Source organism: Alnus glutinosa, chromosome 9 (genome assembly GCF_958979055.1).
Source record: "Alnus glutinosa chromosome 9, dhAlnGlut1.1, whole genome shotgun sequence".
Lineage (NCBI taxonomy): Eukaryota > Viridiplantae > Streptophyta > Magnoliopsida > Fagales > Betulaceae > Alnus > Alnus glutinosa.
The window spans coordinates 5202303-5217752 of NC_084894.1; the positions used below are offsets into that span (position 1 = coordinate 5202303).

The 15450-nt window shown below is 37.7% G+C and overlaps 1 protein-coding gene across 1 annotated transcript in view; it reads right to left on the reverse strand.

Moving 5' to 3' along the window:
* The window catches only part of LOC133876988 (uncharacterized), a 55526-nt gene that overhangs the window by 11774 nt on the left and 28302 nt on the right, over positions 1–15450 (reverse strand). Inside the window, exons 13-24 of the mRNA XM_062315220.1 lie at positions 13358–13417; positions 13165–13283; positions 12448–12829; positions 12183–12367; positions 12014–12086; positions 10703–10853; positions 10427–10596; positions 5785–6135; positions 3423–3590; positions 3040–3333; positions 2590–2766; positions 618–881 (exon numbers count right to left, since the gene is read on the reverse strand). Of these exons, the coding sequence (XP_062171204.1) occupies positions 618–881; positions 2590–2766; positions 3040–3333; positions 3423–3590; positions 5785–6135; positions 10427–10596; positions 10703–10853; positions 12014–12086; positions 12183–12367; positions 12448–12829; positions 13165–13283; positions 13358–13417 (2394 nt within the window). The remainder of the gene's footprint in view (positions 1–617; positions 882–2589; positions 2767–3039; positions 3334–3422; positions 3591–5784; positions 6136–10426; positions 10597–10702; positions 10854–12013; positions 12087–12182; positions 12368–12447; positions 12830–13164; positions 13284–13357; positions 13418–15450) is intronic.

The following is a 15450-nucleotide window of genomic DNA, read 5'->3' on the forward strand; positions in this document are numbered from 1 at the left end:
TTTCCACCACTATAATTATTCCACATTGTTATCATTTTATACTTGTTCTTAAATAAATAATCCCCCTCCACAACCAAGTCAAAAGGCTTGTACAATTTGAGAGTTCAGTGAGGCTTCGGTTATACTGGGATGCATGTCACACCCTGGCTGTGGCTACAATCAAAATGGAAGCAATAAATTATAACAAGAATACTGGTGTTTTCTCACATTTAGAAGATACAAATGATCAACCTCAAATTGAAAAGTTTCTGAGTCAGCTAAAAACTAGCAGACATCAGCCTGTCTTTTCTTCAAGTACCAAAGGATGTATATCAGTGGCATACAGAGACTGGTAGACCATTTAGTGTCTGATTGTCCACAAATACATATACCAAATTATATTGGAATGTATTTATATGTATACATCTTAATGTGAATAGATCAGAATGCAACATCTCATGTTGAGACAGCAACTAAGTTTGAAAAAGCCCATAAATAAATGTCATTATACTGCATACACAAGTGTATATATCTATATCGTGGCACTATTTTAAAGCTAGCACAATATTAAAAGAAAGCATCAGTTATTTTTCATTGAAAAAAAAAAAGTTATCATGATACTGCAAAACAATGCTAACCTTGGCAAGTTTCATAACAACTCCAATAGATGCCTTACGGATACTGTCAACTTTACTTAATATGCCTTCAGCAAGCAAGAAAGGTAGAACAATATCCATTGCTTGGCTTGCATCCGAAATGTCAGTTAAGGACACATCACAAAGCCTCATCGTTAATGAAGTTACAGCACGGCATAATTTGTCACCAGAAGTACGAACTGTCTCTTTTACGTCATCCATGGCTCGAAATGCTGCTGACCATAATTTTTTCAAATACTTTCCAACCTACATGTAAAAAATACAATTAACGTGTACCATTATACAGCAAATACAATGATATATTACAGATGCTGTAGATAGAAAGATAGGAAAAATCAGATTATTAGATACATCACATGGTATTGGATTATACTAAAAAAAGCATCCACGAATACTCGCCTCTATTAACATAGTGACCTGTATTGTGGATGTTGACATGGAAATATAAACCTATTCGTGTTTACTAAGGGGCACAGTGGTGAACAATGGAGTGATAGCAGGGCTTTTGAATGTGTCAGGTTAAAGTGCGCATTTAACAATATTGGAGTTGTAGTTAACAAAAAAAAGTCAGTTGATTCCATTTAGCTATAACAAACTCCTAGTTAAAGTCTGAATCTCAGAAATAAGGTGAGCTTTGAATTCGACTAAAAATCCAAATTCCAGATTTGATTTATATCTAAATCCATATTCTAAATCGATTATTTTACTTTTACTTTCCACTAATAAGCATAAATCCTAGATATAAATTTAACAATTAAGTATATAAATTCTCCAAAGTTGATATTTTGACTAGGACCCAAGTCTAAGTGGGACCCAAGTCTAAGTTCAAATACTGTCCAATTATATTTAAGTGATAAAGTTGACCTAAAATCGAATGTCACATGGAACGATGATCCAATTACTCAAATCTTACCCCAACCAGATTTAAAGAATGAAGTAATACATCCACCTCACAATTGCGTGCCACTCTAACAAAGCTAACATTCCACTAAAACACTCCAAATGATCAGCCACAGAAGCATCCTTAACACAAGGAATACTAAACAATTCCAGAATAGCTTCCTTAAGGGCCTGATCCCCACACCACCTGTCATGCCAAAATTTAATCTAAAAGTTGTCACCCGCCTCAAATCTAGTTTGACTAGAAAAGTCCCTCTCAACTCCTCCTGATATTTTTCCATAACCCCACCCTATACAACCCAAGAACTTCATTTGAACACCACCCACCCCACGAATATCCATATTTAGAATCCATTATCACCCTCCACAAGGCCTCTCTCTCATGCATATAGCACCAAAGCCACTTCTCCAAAAGAGCCAAGTTGAATAAAACCAAGTTTTGGACGCCTAACCCTTCCTCTGTGATCGGATAACGTCTACGCACCATACATCATGCCAAAGATACACACAACAACCATTGCAAACACAGTCTGAAAGTAGGTCCTAACCACCTCTTATGTCATTCCAAATGCCCGAGTGATGAGAACTTCGCACCAGAGCAAAAGATCAATAACCATAAACTTCCTCAAGTGTTAATCCACTATTACGGCTTTGAAAATGATTCCCCTCTGTTTCATAATGGCACAACCTTTTTTCCCACTTGGACTTGGTTGAAAGAAGTAAGCTTTATAACAACATCCAAACCTCCTGAGATGATAAGAGAACAAACTACCATCTGATCCCGAGGATAATCTAGTAGTCAGATTAAGGCATGGTATTTGAGGCTTATTGGAGTTACAAAGACAAGATAGGAGACACTATTACTTCTTCAAACACTATGTTGCAATGCAGTTTATAATCATGTGTACTGAGAATGTGGATCTTAATAAATCCAACATAATTTAATATACTTCTGCTGAGAAAGCTAAGCAAGGATTTATAGGTTATGCTGTCAAACTTGAGTTTGCAATTGACTAGAAAAAAATAAAATAAAATTTGATAAAAACCTCCTCACCTGATCAAATTTCCGTCCTTGGAAAATATCTGCAAGGGCAAGACAGGATGCCTCACGTGACCGCCAAAGCCTAGATCCACATTGCATCAACAAATCATCAATAATGAGGTCAAAGTTTTCGTCAATGGTTGTCTTTGAGTCAGTAACTAGTGACTTCCAGATGTGGGCCATTGCATCCTAAAACATTGCAATGACAAGAGGCAATAAATTATTTGGCCTGAAACAAATGAGGATACTAAGGTATACAAAGTTAATACGAATGCATAGTTACACAAATTTCCATATCATTGGAGAAGGGGGGGAGGGATATTGTTACTTGTGGAAACATACATGGTAGGGAATATGCAAAAAAACTGAACGCAGACGAAAATATATTGATTAAGTTATGGACCACATACATTGACAGTGTAATAACTCCTTAATTTACTCAGAGCACTCAAAAATGTGTACCTGCACATTTTTATCAGGATCATATTGGTAGCGGACAAGCCTTGGAATCAATGTACGTAAGTGTGGCTTAAGAGCATCCCCAGCTTGCTTTGCTATCTTAGAAAACCCAAAAGCAGCACCCCTCTGTGAATTTAATGAAACTTGATAATTAGCAAGATCCATAAACTTATAAATTAAGTCTGGCTGCCCCATCTCATTTGCTAAGCTGCAAAGCTCCTTATATGTGGTCAGCTTCCCTCCACTGTGACTTTCACCTATAGCCCCCTCATGAAAAACTTCAGAGTCTCCAACAAGCTGCACAGCAAAAACATTGGAACCTCAGGCTTAAATGGAGAGAGAGAGAGAGAGAGAGAGCAAGAGAAGATATGAGAATATGAGCTTACCTTGATGGTTCTTTTCCTCTTCCCTGAACCAGTCAGATTGCTTACAAGTGCATTCACCAAGTTTTGCTTCATTGCTGCATCACCAAGTTCATACACAATACTCATGCCATGTGAGGCCAACTCTTGTGTAAGTTCATTCTGTTCACCAAGTAGTTGTGAGAAAGCCTCCTGCATTCATATGAGACATATTTTACACTTCAATTCCCATTCTGGTATCACAAGAATCTGGTGGCAATAAAAATTCCAACAGTAAATGACATCTTCATAATCATTTGGCATTCACAAGAAAATGGGCTGTCTAGAATTGCAATCAACACCTCTGGCATTTGCAGTTTTTACAAGGAAGAGATTAAAATAAAATATTTTCCTGCAAATTGACAATTTTCAACCCAATAGAAATAAGTAAAAGTTTTCTCCGAAAAGATCATTCTCAATAAAACCCAAGATCTGTAAATCTAAAGGGGATCCCCTGAGCAGAATCTAAGAGCATCATTATAGCTCAAGTGGACCACTAAGAAGGGTGAGATGCGCAAGCAGGCTCTACTGCCCAAGGTTCTGGTCTACGAAAGGTAATTATTACAGCTGGCATTGACATCAAGAACAAAGTTACTAAATACGCATATACCATTCTTCTGGTGAAACCTCTTCCGACCAAAAAATGAAAATGCATATGTTAAATTACCATTTATCCCAAAAAATTAATCTGATAGAAAATGGTGAATTTAATTAATATCTTACACGCTCCCTCACGTGTGGGCTCAAACTCTCTTTTAATAAGTGAAGCACAACACGTGAAATATTTAATTGAAATGGGAAGTGAATGACGGAAACAAGGTTCGAACTCATGACCTTTGCTTTGATACTCTGTTAAATCACCACTTATCGCAAAACATTAAGTCGATTGAAAATAGTAAATCTAATCATTTAATTAATATCCTAACAGCATCTAGGTAATCCTTCATCATTTTAGCAGTAATTCGAACTCTACTGTTGTGAAGTTCTTTTGTGTGGTTTCAAAATCTTCAGGCGAAATCCTGCAACCGAACAAATGAGATGTTCATTTCAACCAAAAAACTACTCTAATTGTCACCCAGACGAGGCCCAAGTAAGGGATTTGGTGGAGGACTTGCTACGTTATAGAGTCTCGCTATTCAGCCTGCCGCAAGCACTTCATTCATTTTCACGAGAGTCCTCAGTGAAAGGTGTTTTCACATAAAGTTGTTACATGGTGTATCTCAATTTCTACATACTCATGGACAAAGAGGAATAATTTGGCCAATTATCATTCTGGTGTTGCTGCCCTATTTTCATAGCAATCATCAAGATGCGGACGTTGGAATCCACAGAAATCAGAAAGCATTTTGCCAACTCCCAACACTGCCATATGGGCATCTAGTGAGGATCACAGAAGGAAGTGCACTAGTTCAGGAACTTAAAGTTTCACTTTTTTCATCTTGATAAAGAAAAAGAAAAGAACCTTGGTACACCAGAATTATACAAAGACCCCTACCCTCCAGAAAACGAAAAAATAAAATAAAAAATAAAAATAAAAAGGGAAGAAAAAAGAAATTGAGTCTTCAACATTGAAACCTTCTTACATCCTTCAGAGGAACCAGTGGCAATACTCTGTGATTTCAAAGTGGTTCTTTCTTTGAAAAGCAATTTTGAATAAGACTACAAATATATAAAATCATATCTAATAGAATAGTGATTCGTCCACTTTTCTCATAAGGTTTGAAACTCTTATAGGTAAGGCTTTGTCAGCCAATGGAAGGGAAAAGTCAGAAGACATGTCATTGAAGGGGCACACAGGGGAAGTTTTCTTCCTTGATCTGTTTTTGTTCCTTCAGAATGCAATAGTAAAAACTTTTAGTTGCAAGTGGGAACAGAGCAAGTCAAGGGAAATATACTATCCTAACCAATCTCTACCAATCTTGATCCATAATTCAGAGGACACTCTTCTACATAACCAATAGAGGCTGGCCTTATTTATGTCCAAACTCGTTATTGGTTCACTTTTTATTAATAATAATACCTTGGATTGCTAATAGATGGAACTTCTTCATTCTATCAAATATACTGGTATTTATTTATTTTTAATAAATAAAAATGGACAGACAACAATGACCAATTCTGAAATCATCAGTTCTTGATTGTGTAAATTTCTGCCCTATAAAAACATTGCCATTGAAAGGTACCAACATCTCCAAACAGTAGCACTGTAGTGTATATGGACTCCCTTGAAGTTGAGTATACATTCTGTTGTCAGAAGACCATAATAATTGGCTAAAGTCCAACACAAGCAGGTATATGACGGGGGAAAAAAAAAGTACATATTTGGGCTTCTAAACCAACAGCAAACCTGTATTTCAGGAAGCATTAGCTGAATGGCTCGGTGATGGCCACAATACATTGTAAGTGATAGCAGCCAAACAGTTCCAGCACAGCGCTCTTCTTTTCTGGTACTGTATAAAAGAACATCAAAAAGTTTTCTAGTAATTGCATCTCTAACCATGATGTGATAATCTTCATTCACTTCGCTTTCCCCAGTAAGGCTATATTCTGAGAGAGATGAGCTCACATCTCCAGTGAGGAATTTTGAAGCCATGGAAAGTGAAGTATAGTTAGTTTTGAGAATCACATCAGCAGTCACAGGAACACCACCCCACAAAAATGATAGAGCCTCCCCAGCAGCAAAGAGGATATCTTCGACCTGTAAAACCCCAAAAATGCAATTACTAGAGGTTTTCAAATCTTATCTACTAGGGTACAGCTTAATCGAGAACAACGTAAGAACTGAAGCAAAGCAATCTCATCAGTTAAGTTTGCTTCAGCATTTAAGGCATTTGGATTTGGTTCTGATTCTAGAAATAAATAACCAACCAAAGTTAGTCCAATTCAAAATTGAGATTTTTGGGAATAATCCCAACTTCATACACAATATACTTTTATTTTATAAGTAAATCTAGTCTATTGAAAGCGTAAGGCAACTTCATACACGATATATGTAAAATTATATGTAAAAATTTACAAGGCACAGAATGAAGACATATGCATGCATGTAGATATTTTTGACTTATTACAACACACAAGAATCACCAAACACCTCTTGTCATGTCCATTTGGTTCTAACAAGGAAAAAATCCGCTTGTTGCTTCTTCTTTTTTCTTCTTCTCTAATTTGTGTTTTCTCTTGCTTTTGCCTTTTCTTGTTTCCTTGATGACTTCCACCCTCAACATTCCCCCCATGTTATATTGAAGAAATAACAAATTTAACTTAAACCAAACCAGGATTGACATGTATTACAGTATTAGGTTGGATAAGGTATACTGTTCACTAGAGTAACTTCGTGTTAGGAAAAATGAGAAACGACTACCCTTGGTCTTGTTTTCGTTTGAGATAAGGCCTCCTAAGTCAAACTAATTGCCTTTTTATAAGTTTGTATTTGTCTGTGTTCCCTATTTTGGTAGGAGTGGCCAATCAACTGGAAAAAATTCAAATGGACTTTCTTTGTGGGGTACTGGTGATGAGTTCAAGTTTCAACTAGTGAAGTGGTTGAAAATATGTATTTAGATAAAATTTCAGAGGGTTTGTGGGTGAAAACCCTCATCTTTCCAATGTGAGACATGGGTGTCACAACCGGGCCCTAACAATTTCTCTATGGCATTCTTTCAAGATTGCTGGGTTCTTTTAAAAGAGGATATCATGAAGGATTTTTGTGACCTCCATGCTAGAAGCAAGTTTGAGAAGAGGCTTAATGCTACTTTTATTGCCCTCATTCCGAAGACTCCAGTGGTTGTTAACCTCAAGGATTTTTGCTCGATTTGTCTTGTGGGGGGCATTTACAAAATTATTGCTAAGATATTAGCAAATAGGCTTAAGATGGTGTTGGAGAAGATTGTCTCTAAGTTGCAGAATGCATTCATTAGAGGTAGGCAAATCCTTTGATCGTGTTTTTATCGCCAATGAATGCCTTGATAGTAGATTAAGGTCTGGCGAGCAGAGTGTTATTTGCCAAAAAGAATCTAGAAAAAGCTTATACATGTCAACTGGGACTTTTTGTTGTATATGCTAAGGAGGTGTGGCTTTGGGGGGAAATGGTGTTCTTGGATAGCTCATTTCATTTCTTCAGTGCGATTCTAGATTAGTGAACGGCACTCTAACGGGTCTTTTTAGTAGTTCCTGAGGCTTGAGACAAGGGGACCCTCTGTCCCTTTTGTTGTTTGTCCTTGTGATTGAGGCATTTGATGGAATGATTTTTGTTGCTGTGAGTGGCGAGTTGTTGTCTGGTTTCTCTGTGGGTAATGCAAGTGGGTTTGTTTGCTCTCACCTTCTTTTTGTTGATGATACTTTGATCTTCAGTGATGTCAATCCAAATCATCTCCGTCTTTTTCATTGCTTATTCCTTTGCTTTGAAGTTGCTTTAGGCTTAAAGATTAACTTAGCTAAGTCAGAATCGGTTCTTGTGGGAAATGTTGATCAGGTGGAAAGGATGGTAGGTATTCTAGGTTGTGGGGTCTCCTATTTGCCTATGAAGTATCTCGGCCTACCGTTGGGGGCCTCCTACAAGGATAAACATATTTGGGACGGTGTCATTGAAAAGATAGAGCAACGATTGGCTAGTTGGAAAATAATGTACTTGTCCAAGGGTGGTAGGGTTACCCTTATTAAGAACACACTTTCCAATTTGTACGTATTTTATGTCCATCTTTCTTCTCTTTGCGAGTGTTAATAACCGTACTGAGAACCTTCAACATGATTTCTATGGGGTGGACTAGGCGAAGAATTCAAATGTCACCTGGTTAGCTGGTCCAAGGATTGTTCACCACTCTTGGAGAGAGGATTGGGAATTTGGAACTTGTGGTTGTTCAATCACACTCTCCTACTTTATGGCTTTGGCGCTATGTGCATGAGAGAGAGACTTGGTGCAGAGTGATGGTGGACTCTAAATTTGGCAATTCGTGGGGTGGGTGGCATTCTATTAAGTCGTCTAGTGCATGTGGGGTGAGGTTATGGAAGAATATTAGGAGGGGTTGGGGGGAATTTTTCGATTTATAACATAGTTGAGGTGGGAGATGGCTCCAAGATTAGATTCTGGCATCATCAATGGTGTGGGGATGTTGCCCTTAAGGAAGTCTTTCCAGATTTATTTGGTATTGCCTGCGCAAAGGATGCCACTGTTGCAGCTCACTTAGACTTTTTTTGGTAGTTCCAATCAATGAAATGTAAACTTTGCTAGAGCGGCTCATGATTGGGAGGTGGATGTCTTAGCCTCATTCTTCAAGTTGGTGTATTCAGTTAAAGTGAGTCGACGTAGTGAAGATAAGTTGTGGTGGGTCCCTCCAAAAAGGGGTTGCCTCCAATGAAGGCTACCGCTTCCATTGGAAGTGTTTGGCAGACTAATGCTCCCACGAGAGCGGCCTTATTGGCTTGGTCGGCGGCTCTAGGTAAGATTCTTACCATAGATAACCTTAGAAAGTGGCACATCATTATACTAGACAAATGTTGCATGTATCAAAGGGATGGGAAGTCCGTGGACCATCTTCTTCTTCATTGTGAAGTCACTTATGCCATTTGAATTGCCTTTTTCAGTCGTTGTGGTTTGTTAAAGTGTCCCACATTGCTAAGAGATCCTTGTCTTATAGACTTTATAAGTCATGGACATCCTTCCTCTCTCAAGGCGTCTTTTGAGAGTGAGTAAGGCCCATGGACTTTTACATGGTATCAGAGCAGGTTCCTTTGACAATGATGGGCCTTTCCCTCCCGTTGTTGAACACGTATTTGGCCAAAGATGCCACAAGTGAGGGGGCGTGTTAAAGTGTCCCACATTGCTAAGAGATCCTTGTCTTATAGACTTTATAAGCCATGGACATCCCTCCTCTCTCAAAGCGTCTTTTGAGAGTGAGTAAGGCCCATGGACTTTTACATGGTTTGTCTTGGGTTATGTCTAAACGTGTAGTCGACCTGTATGTTTGGTGGTGGACTACCAGCAATACGTGGAGTGATGTCGTATGGAAGATGGTGCCTACATGCTTTTTATGGTGTTTATGAATGACAAATGTTTTGAGAACTGTGAAAGGACTTTGGAGGAGATTGTCATTTTTCTTCAAAACTTTGTATGTTTGGACAGCTACTTATATTTCTCCTTTAACAATTAGTTATAGTAAGTTCCTTGTTCTTTTTTCTCCCTCTAATTAGGCGTTTTCTCTCGTATACTTCTTGTGTACTTAAATGCACCTTTACGCTTTTAATGATATTTGCCGATTACTTATCAAAAAGAAAAAACTATCAGGTGTTATCTACTCTGGTAAGTTCCCCTTTTCCTTGGAAGAGTATTTAAAAATTTAAGGCTCTCTCGAAAGTGGCATTCTTTGTGTTGATGGCGGCTTTAGGGAAAATCTTAACTTTAGATAATTTACGAAGGAGGAATGTTATCGTGGTGAATTAGTGTTGTATGTGTAAGAAAAGTGAGGAGTCTATTGATCACCATCTTCTTCTTTGCAAGGTGGCAATAGATTTGTGAAGTGCACTTTTCTAGTTATTTGGTGTTGCATGGGTCATGCCTTATAGGGTGAGTGAAATGTTGGCAAGTTGGAGGGGAAAATTAGGACACCGTACTACTTTGAAAATGTGGAGGTTGGCTCTTTTGTGTTTAATGTAGGGTATTTGGAGAGCAAAACGCATGGAGCTGTGAAGATTGTGAGACTGTGATATTAGAATGAAGACGACAATGTGACATGGAATAGTTTGCTTGTTTCTAATTTTTTTAAGTTTTTGGAGTTTTGTTCTTTTCTTCCTACACTTTAAGGGTTATCTTTGTATAGTTCCTGCTTACTGCACCCCTCTACACTTTGAATGAATTTGCATTACTTAAAAAAAAAAAAAATATATATATATATATATGAAAACAACATAATAAATATTCATTTTGATATTTATGAGCAGTCCATGAGTATACAAGCAGAATGGCTGAAAAAAAAATTAAAAAAAAAAATTGTACCCACCTTAGACCGGCTAAGACTGAAAATCAATTCGAGAGAAATATTTAGAAGTGAAGATGATGTTTCCTTAACACAGATATGTCCAACGGCTATAACAATCTTCTGAATCGCTTTAACATCATCACCAGAAAGTAGCTTCCTTAATTTTTCATGCACAACCATCAGAACATCAACTGCAATATAATAGATGGGTTAGTGTGATATCTCAAGTCTTGGTCCAAAGATCTTACAAGTTTTTACGCAATCAATGAGATTTTAGCATAGTCACAAAAACTTTGCCTGAAGTAGAATCAGTAATAAGTGGAGGCAATGAAACACGTAGCCCAATATGACCTAGTGCCTGCATTGCAACTGAGGCCAGTGTCGCAGTTTCAGAATTAACAACATCAACCAGGCACTTAAACACATTCTGTAACAATGTCTCTGGAATCTGTCAAAATGTCAGATACAATTACAAACATCAGTGCTGAAATAGAAATTGAATTTTCAATATTATCTAATAGGCTAGCATGCATTTCAAGTAAAAAAAACAAAACAAAAGACAGAAAATTTCAATCATTAGCAGTAAATAGCATGGAAAATTAAGGCAAAATTTTGTCAGATTCAACAATGGATGAGGCATTTATATTTGGCCAGAAGCACCGATACTCCTACAACCACTATATCGTACCCAACGAAGCCAACAAATCAATTCATGAGGCTTGCAAGACCCAACTAACATCAGAAGATAAGAATACAATATCCAGAGTCTCAGAGACCCAAAAAGTGAGAAACTAATTGAACAATTTAAAAAGTAAATGACATATAGTTTCTCTATCCATATGCAGCATGAAACAACTACAAACTATCAATGCTTTTGTCAGAAGACAAGAGGACTCCTACATGCCAAATACATCTCCAAGCTAACTTCTTCTCTCCTCAATACCACCGTAATAACTTTTTCATCTCAAACATATTGGCTCCTACTAGACCTTCAAAGCATCATACATTTTCCTCCAAAGACACCAAAAAATGCACGAAGGCACCATCTTCCACGCAGCAGCACTTCGAGTGCTACTAGCAATCCACCAACAAGCATACAAATCGAAATCGACTACTTGTCTAGTCATAATTCAAGAAAGCCCAAATCGACTAAAGAAAACTTTTCATATGTCATAAGCAACCTCACAATAGAGAAAAAGATGGTCCACAGACTCCCCATTCCTTTTACACATTCCCCATTCCTTGTCACTAAAATATATTTAACCCTAACAAACTCTTCTAAAATATCTCAAGCAATTCTAAATAACCATTTGTCTTCCTCAAATAGCTTTTTTTAACATTTATATATAAATTTTACATATGCCCCCCCCCCCCCCCCCAAAAAAAAAAAAAGAGATAGAAAAGAAAAGGAAATGACTAGCTCCATCATTGATGCTACTGAGAGAGAGACATAGGAAAAGAATAGCCATGGCAATCTAGCAAAGCCGTCAAATTCCCAATATTTTCCTCCTTTAACTACAAGGTGCCCTCACCTCAAAAAGAATAAGGATGCAACAGAATGCTGGAAAATATATAATAACAGAAAAAACAAACAAATATCTAACTTACAGCAGGAGTTCTAGATATACAAGCTGCAGTGAGATATCCTATTGCACATAATGCTCCATGCTGTCTCTCAAACCTAAAGAAATAAATAAATAAAAGCTTGAGAAATTTAGTATGATTTTCATCATCTGTTGAAAAATATAAACTTCCTTACAATGTACACTCTACAGACCTTGAATTGTGTGTTCCACTAATCAAGGCAATCAGCTCAGAAATAAGAGCAGATGATGCAGGTGTAGGAAGAGCAGAGGAAGCAATTCCAAGTAAGCGTGCAGCAGATTCACGAGTATCCAAATCCAAATGACTTAGTAATTGCTTTAGCCATGATGATTTTAGAGCATAGCGTGATGCTATCATCTATAAAGAACAATAATAGGTAAGAAATGAAAGATGCAACAACAAGAAGAAACTAAGCAAGAGAATCTGTGATAACCAACCTCTGGAATGCGAGATGCAATTGCTATCAATGCCTTGGAAGCATTGGCATGCAACTCAACAGAGCCTTCAAATGACATAGCATGTTCTAGTAGTGAACACATTGCTTCCACCGAAGACCAGAAATCAGATGATCCTTCCAGAGAGTTATTCATCTCCAACTCTGACTCAAAGCACTTTAAAAGAAATTTAATCATAGCCACATACGTCTGTGAGGGAAAAAGAAGCTTTTGTTCCCTTCTTTCATTGGAATCTGACAACATGGGCTGCTGCTTAAGAATAAAATCTAGCATGACACCAAGTTTAGGGTATCGAAGATCAAGATTTTGACTCATAGTTCTTCCTTCGTCTTTAACCAGAAAAAGGCCTTCCAGTGCCATTTCCCTAAATAATGAGGGGAAGAAAAGGAAGCCAGGGTTATATTATGTTAGACTGGTAAAAACTTAGGCTGAGTATGTCTGTTTTGTTAATAATGATGATGATGAGGATGAGCCAACTTAAAATTGTTGCATTTCAAAGGCAAGATTAAAGAAAAATAGAGAATTATAAATTGAATGTATATTTTATTTATTTGAATTATAATTTGAAACTATTATCGTACACACACAAACATATATATATATAGGAGGGAGAGCGAGAGAGAGAGAGAGAGAGAGAGAGCATTCACTGCAAAATAAAACATGAATCTGTAATAAATACAAAATGAAAGCTTACATTACCTTATATCCAGCTTAGGATCTGCCACCCCAAGCATACACATAAACCTACTTGGGCAATGTTGCAAATCATATAAAGATGTAGCCCACCTCAGTGCACAGAATCGTACTTCACTTTGTTCCTGGTTACCAACAAGAAATTAGCCATCTATGGTGGAGCAGCAAACAAAGTCAGCAAATTGAAACAGTGAAATACCGCTTGAGAATTTTTCAGTAAAAGTGTCTCCAAATCCTTTAACACTGTTGAAGGTGCTCCCTGACACTCAGATAATAAACCAGCAATAGTGAGATCAACATAAAGGGCAGGTGAGACACTAACTTTAGCAAATAGTTATTTTTATGGAACCTAGCTCAAATGCACACTAGTGCAGACGTCAAATACTTGTTGACAATAAATAGTCAGATTTCATCAGCAAGCTAATAGTTGTCACAAAAATGTCAATGTTTAAGGTACAGTAGAGACAAGAAAGCCCTGACAAGCAATAAGCGTTCATGGTGATCCACCCAACTATTCCTTGAATAAAAAATTTCAATATTTCTGACTGAACTGAGCAAGCAATGAGCATAATAAACAGAATACAACTCTTTTTATTTCAGCTTTTGGTTTGTAGCATGGCCTTTTAATTTCAAGAGCATTAACTAATCATTAAGCTTGAATAGATAATAGTTAATTGCAAAAGAAGAGATGAACGGTAAAATCCAAATCATGCAATTGGGTATAAAAACTAGCACTCTTTCTAAGAAGGAAGAGGGTCCAATCAGTCATCACATACATAACCCATTGAGCCCAAAACAACTGACAAAAACAACAAAAGATATCAATACATAAGTTCAATTCAGAAGCAACTGACTTCATGAGATATCTTAGTTCTATCCACCATAAATGTTTCACATCAAATAAGAATCATAATATACAAAGACAACCTCTCTGACAATCTCAATATTCTAGAAATGAACTTGTTCAGGATCACAAAAGAATCTTAGACATCCTTTCTCTCATTAATCCGTGACATTCTGGTGAATGGCAATCCGTTTGGTTTCTTTAGTAGCTCCCATGGTTTCCTTTGTCGCCTTTTCTATTTGTTATTGTTGTGGAGGCCTTTTTTTTGATAAGTAAAATATATAAAAAAGGCGCAAAGGGGCGCAACCCAAAGTACACAGGAAGTATACAAGGAACCCCTAATGAAAAGAACATAGAGAACATCTATCTAAGAAATCTAAATAGGAACAATCATACAATAACTTAAATCTATCTTTCCACAAAAACAGCATTTGAAGCATCTTTCTCTTCAGATTCACCAAAGAAGTCTCACAATCTTCAAAACAGCGAGCATTCCGTTCCCTCCAAACGCACCACATCAAACACAACGGAGCCATGCGCCAAATTTGAATCGCAGTCCGATTACCCTTCTGGCCCCTCCAACTCCCCAACATGTCTATCACCGACCCCGGCATAACCCACTCCACCCCAAACAATTGCAGCAGAGCCCTCCACAAATCTGTAGCCACCATACAATGCAGAAACAAATGATCAATAGATTCTCCAGCTGTCTTACACATAGAACACCAATCCATGACGATAATGTTTCTCTTTCGAAGGTTATCCAAAGTTAAAGATTTCCCTAAAGTAGCCGTCCAAACAAAGAAAGCCACTCTCAAGGGAACATTAACTTTCCAAATACTTTTCCACGGAAAAGAAGACTGAGTAGGACTAGACAACAACTTATAGAATGACTTAACCTCAAAAGATTTCTTTCTCGCTGGCACCCAACACAACTTATCCTCGCCCTCGCTGCTAACTTTGAGGGAATACAACATCCCAAAGAACCTACTAACCACTTCGACCTCCCAATCATGAACTGAACGAGACAACATAATATTCCATAAGATGGTGCCATTTTGTCTCTGCATGATATCCTCCACCCAAGCATCCTTATTTCGAGCAATCAGGAACAAATCTGGAAAGAGGATCTTCAAGGGAGTTTCCCCACACCAAACATCATGCCAAAACAGAACTTTCGAACCATTCCCGTTCTCATATCTCACATGCGCAGCAAAAGTATCCCATCCCCTCCTAATACTTTTCCACACGCCAAACCCATAAGAACCCCCCACCTCCTTAGAACACCAACCACCCCTCAAACTACCATATTTGACATCCACCACCTTTCTCCAAAAAGCATTTCTCTCCATAGCATATCTCCATAACCATTTACCCATCAAGGCTTTGTTGAACATAACCAAATTTCTCACTCCAAGCCCCCCCGACGCTTTAGAGGAGCAAATCGT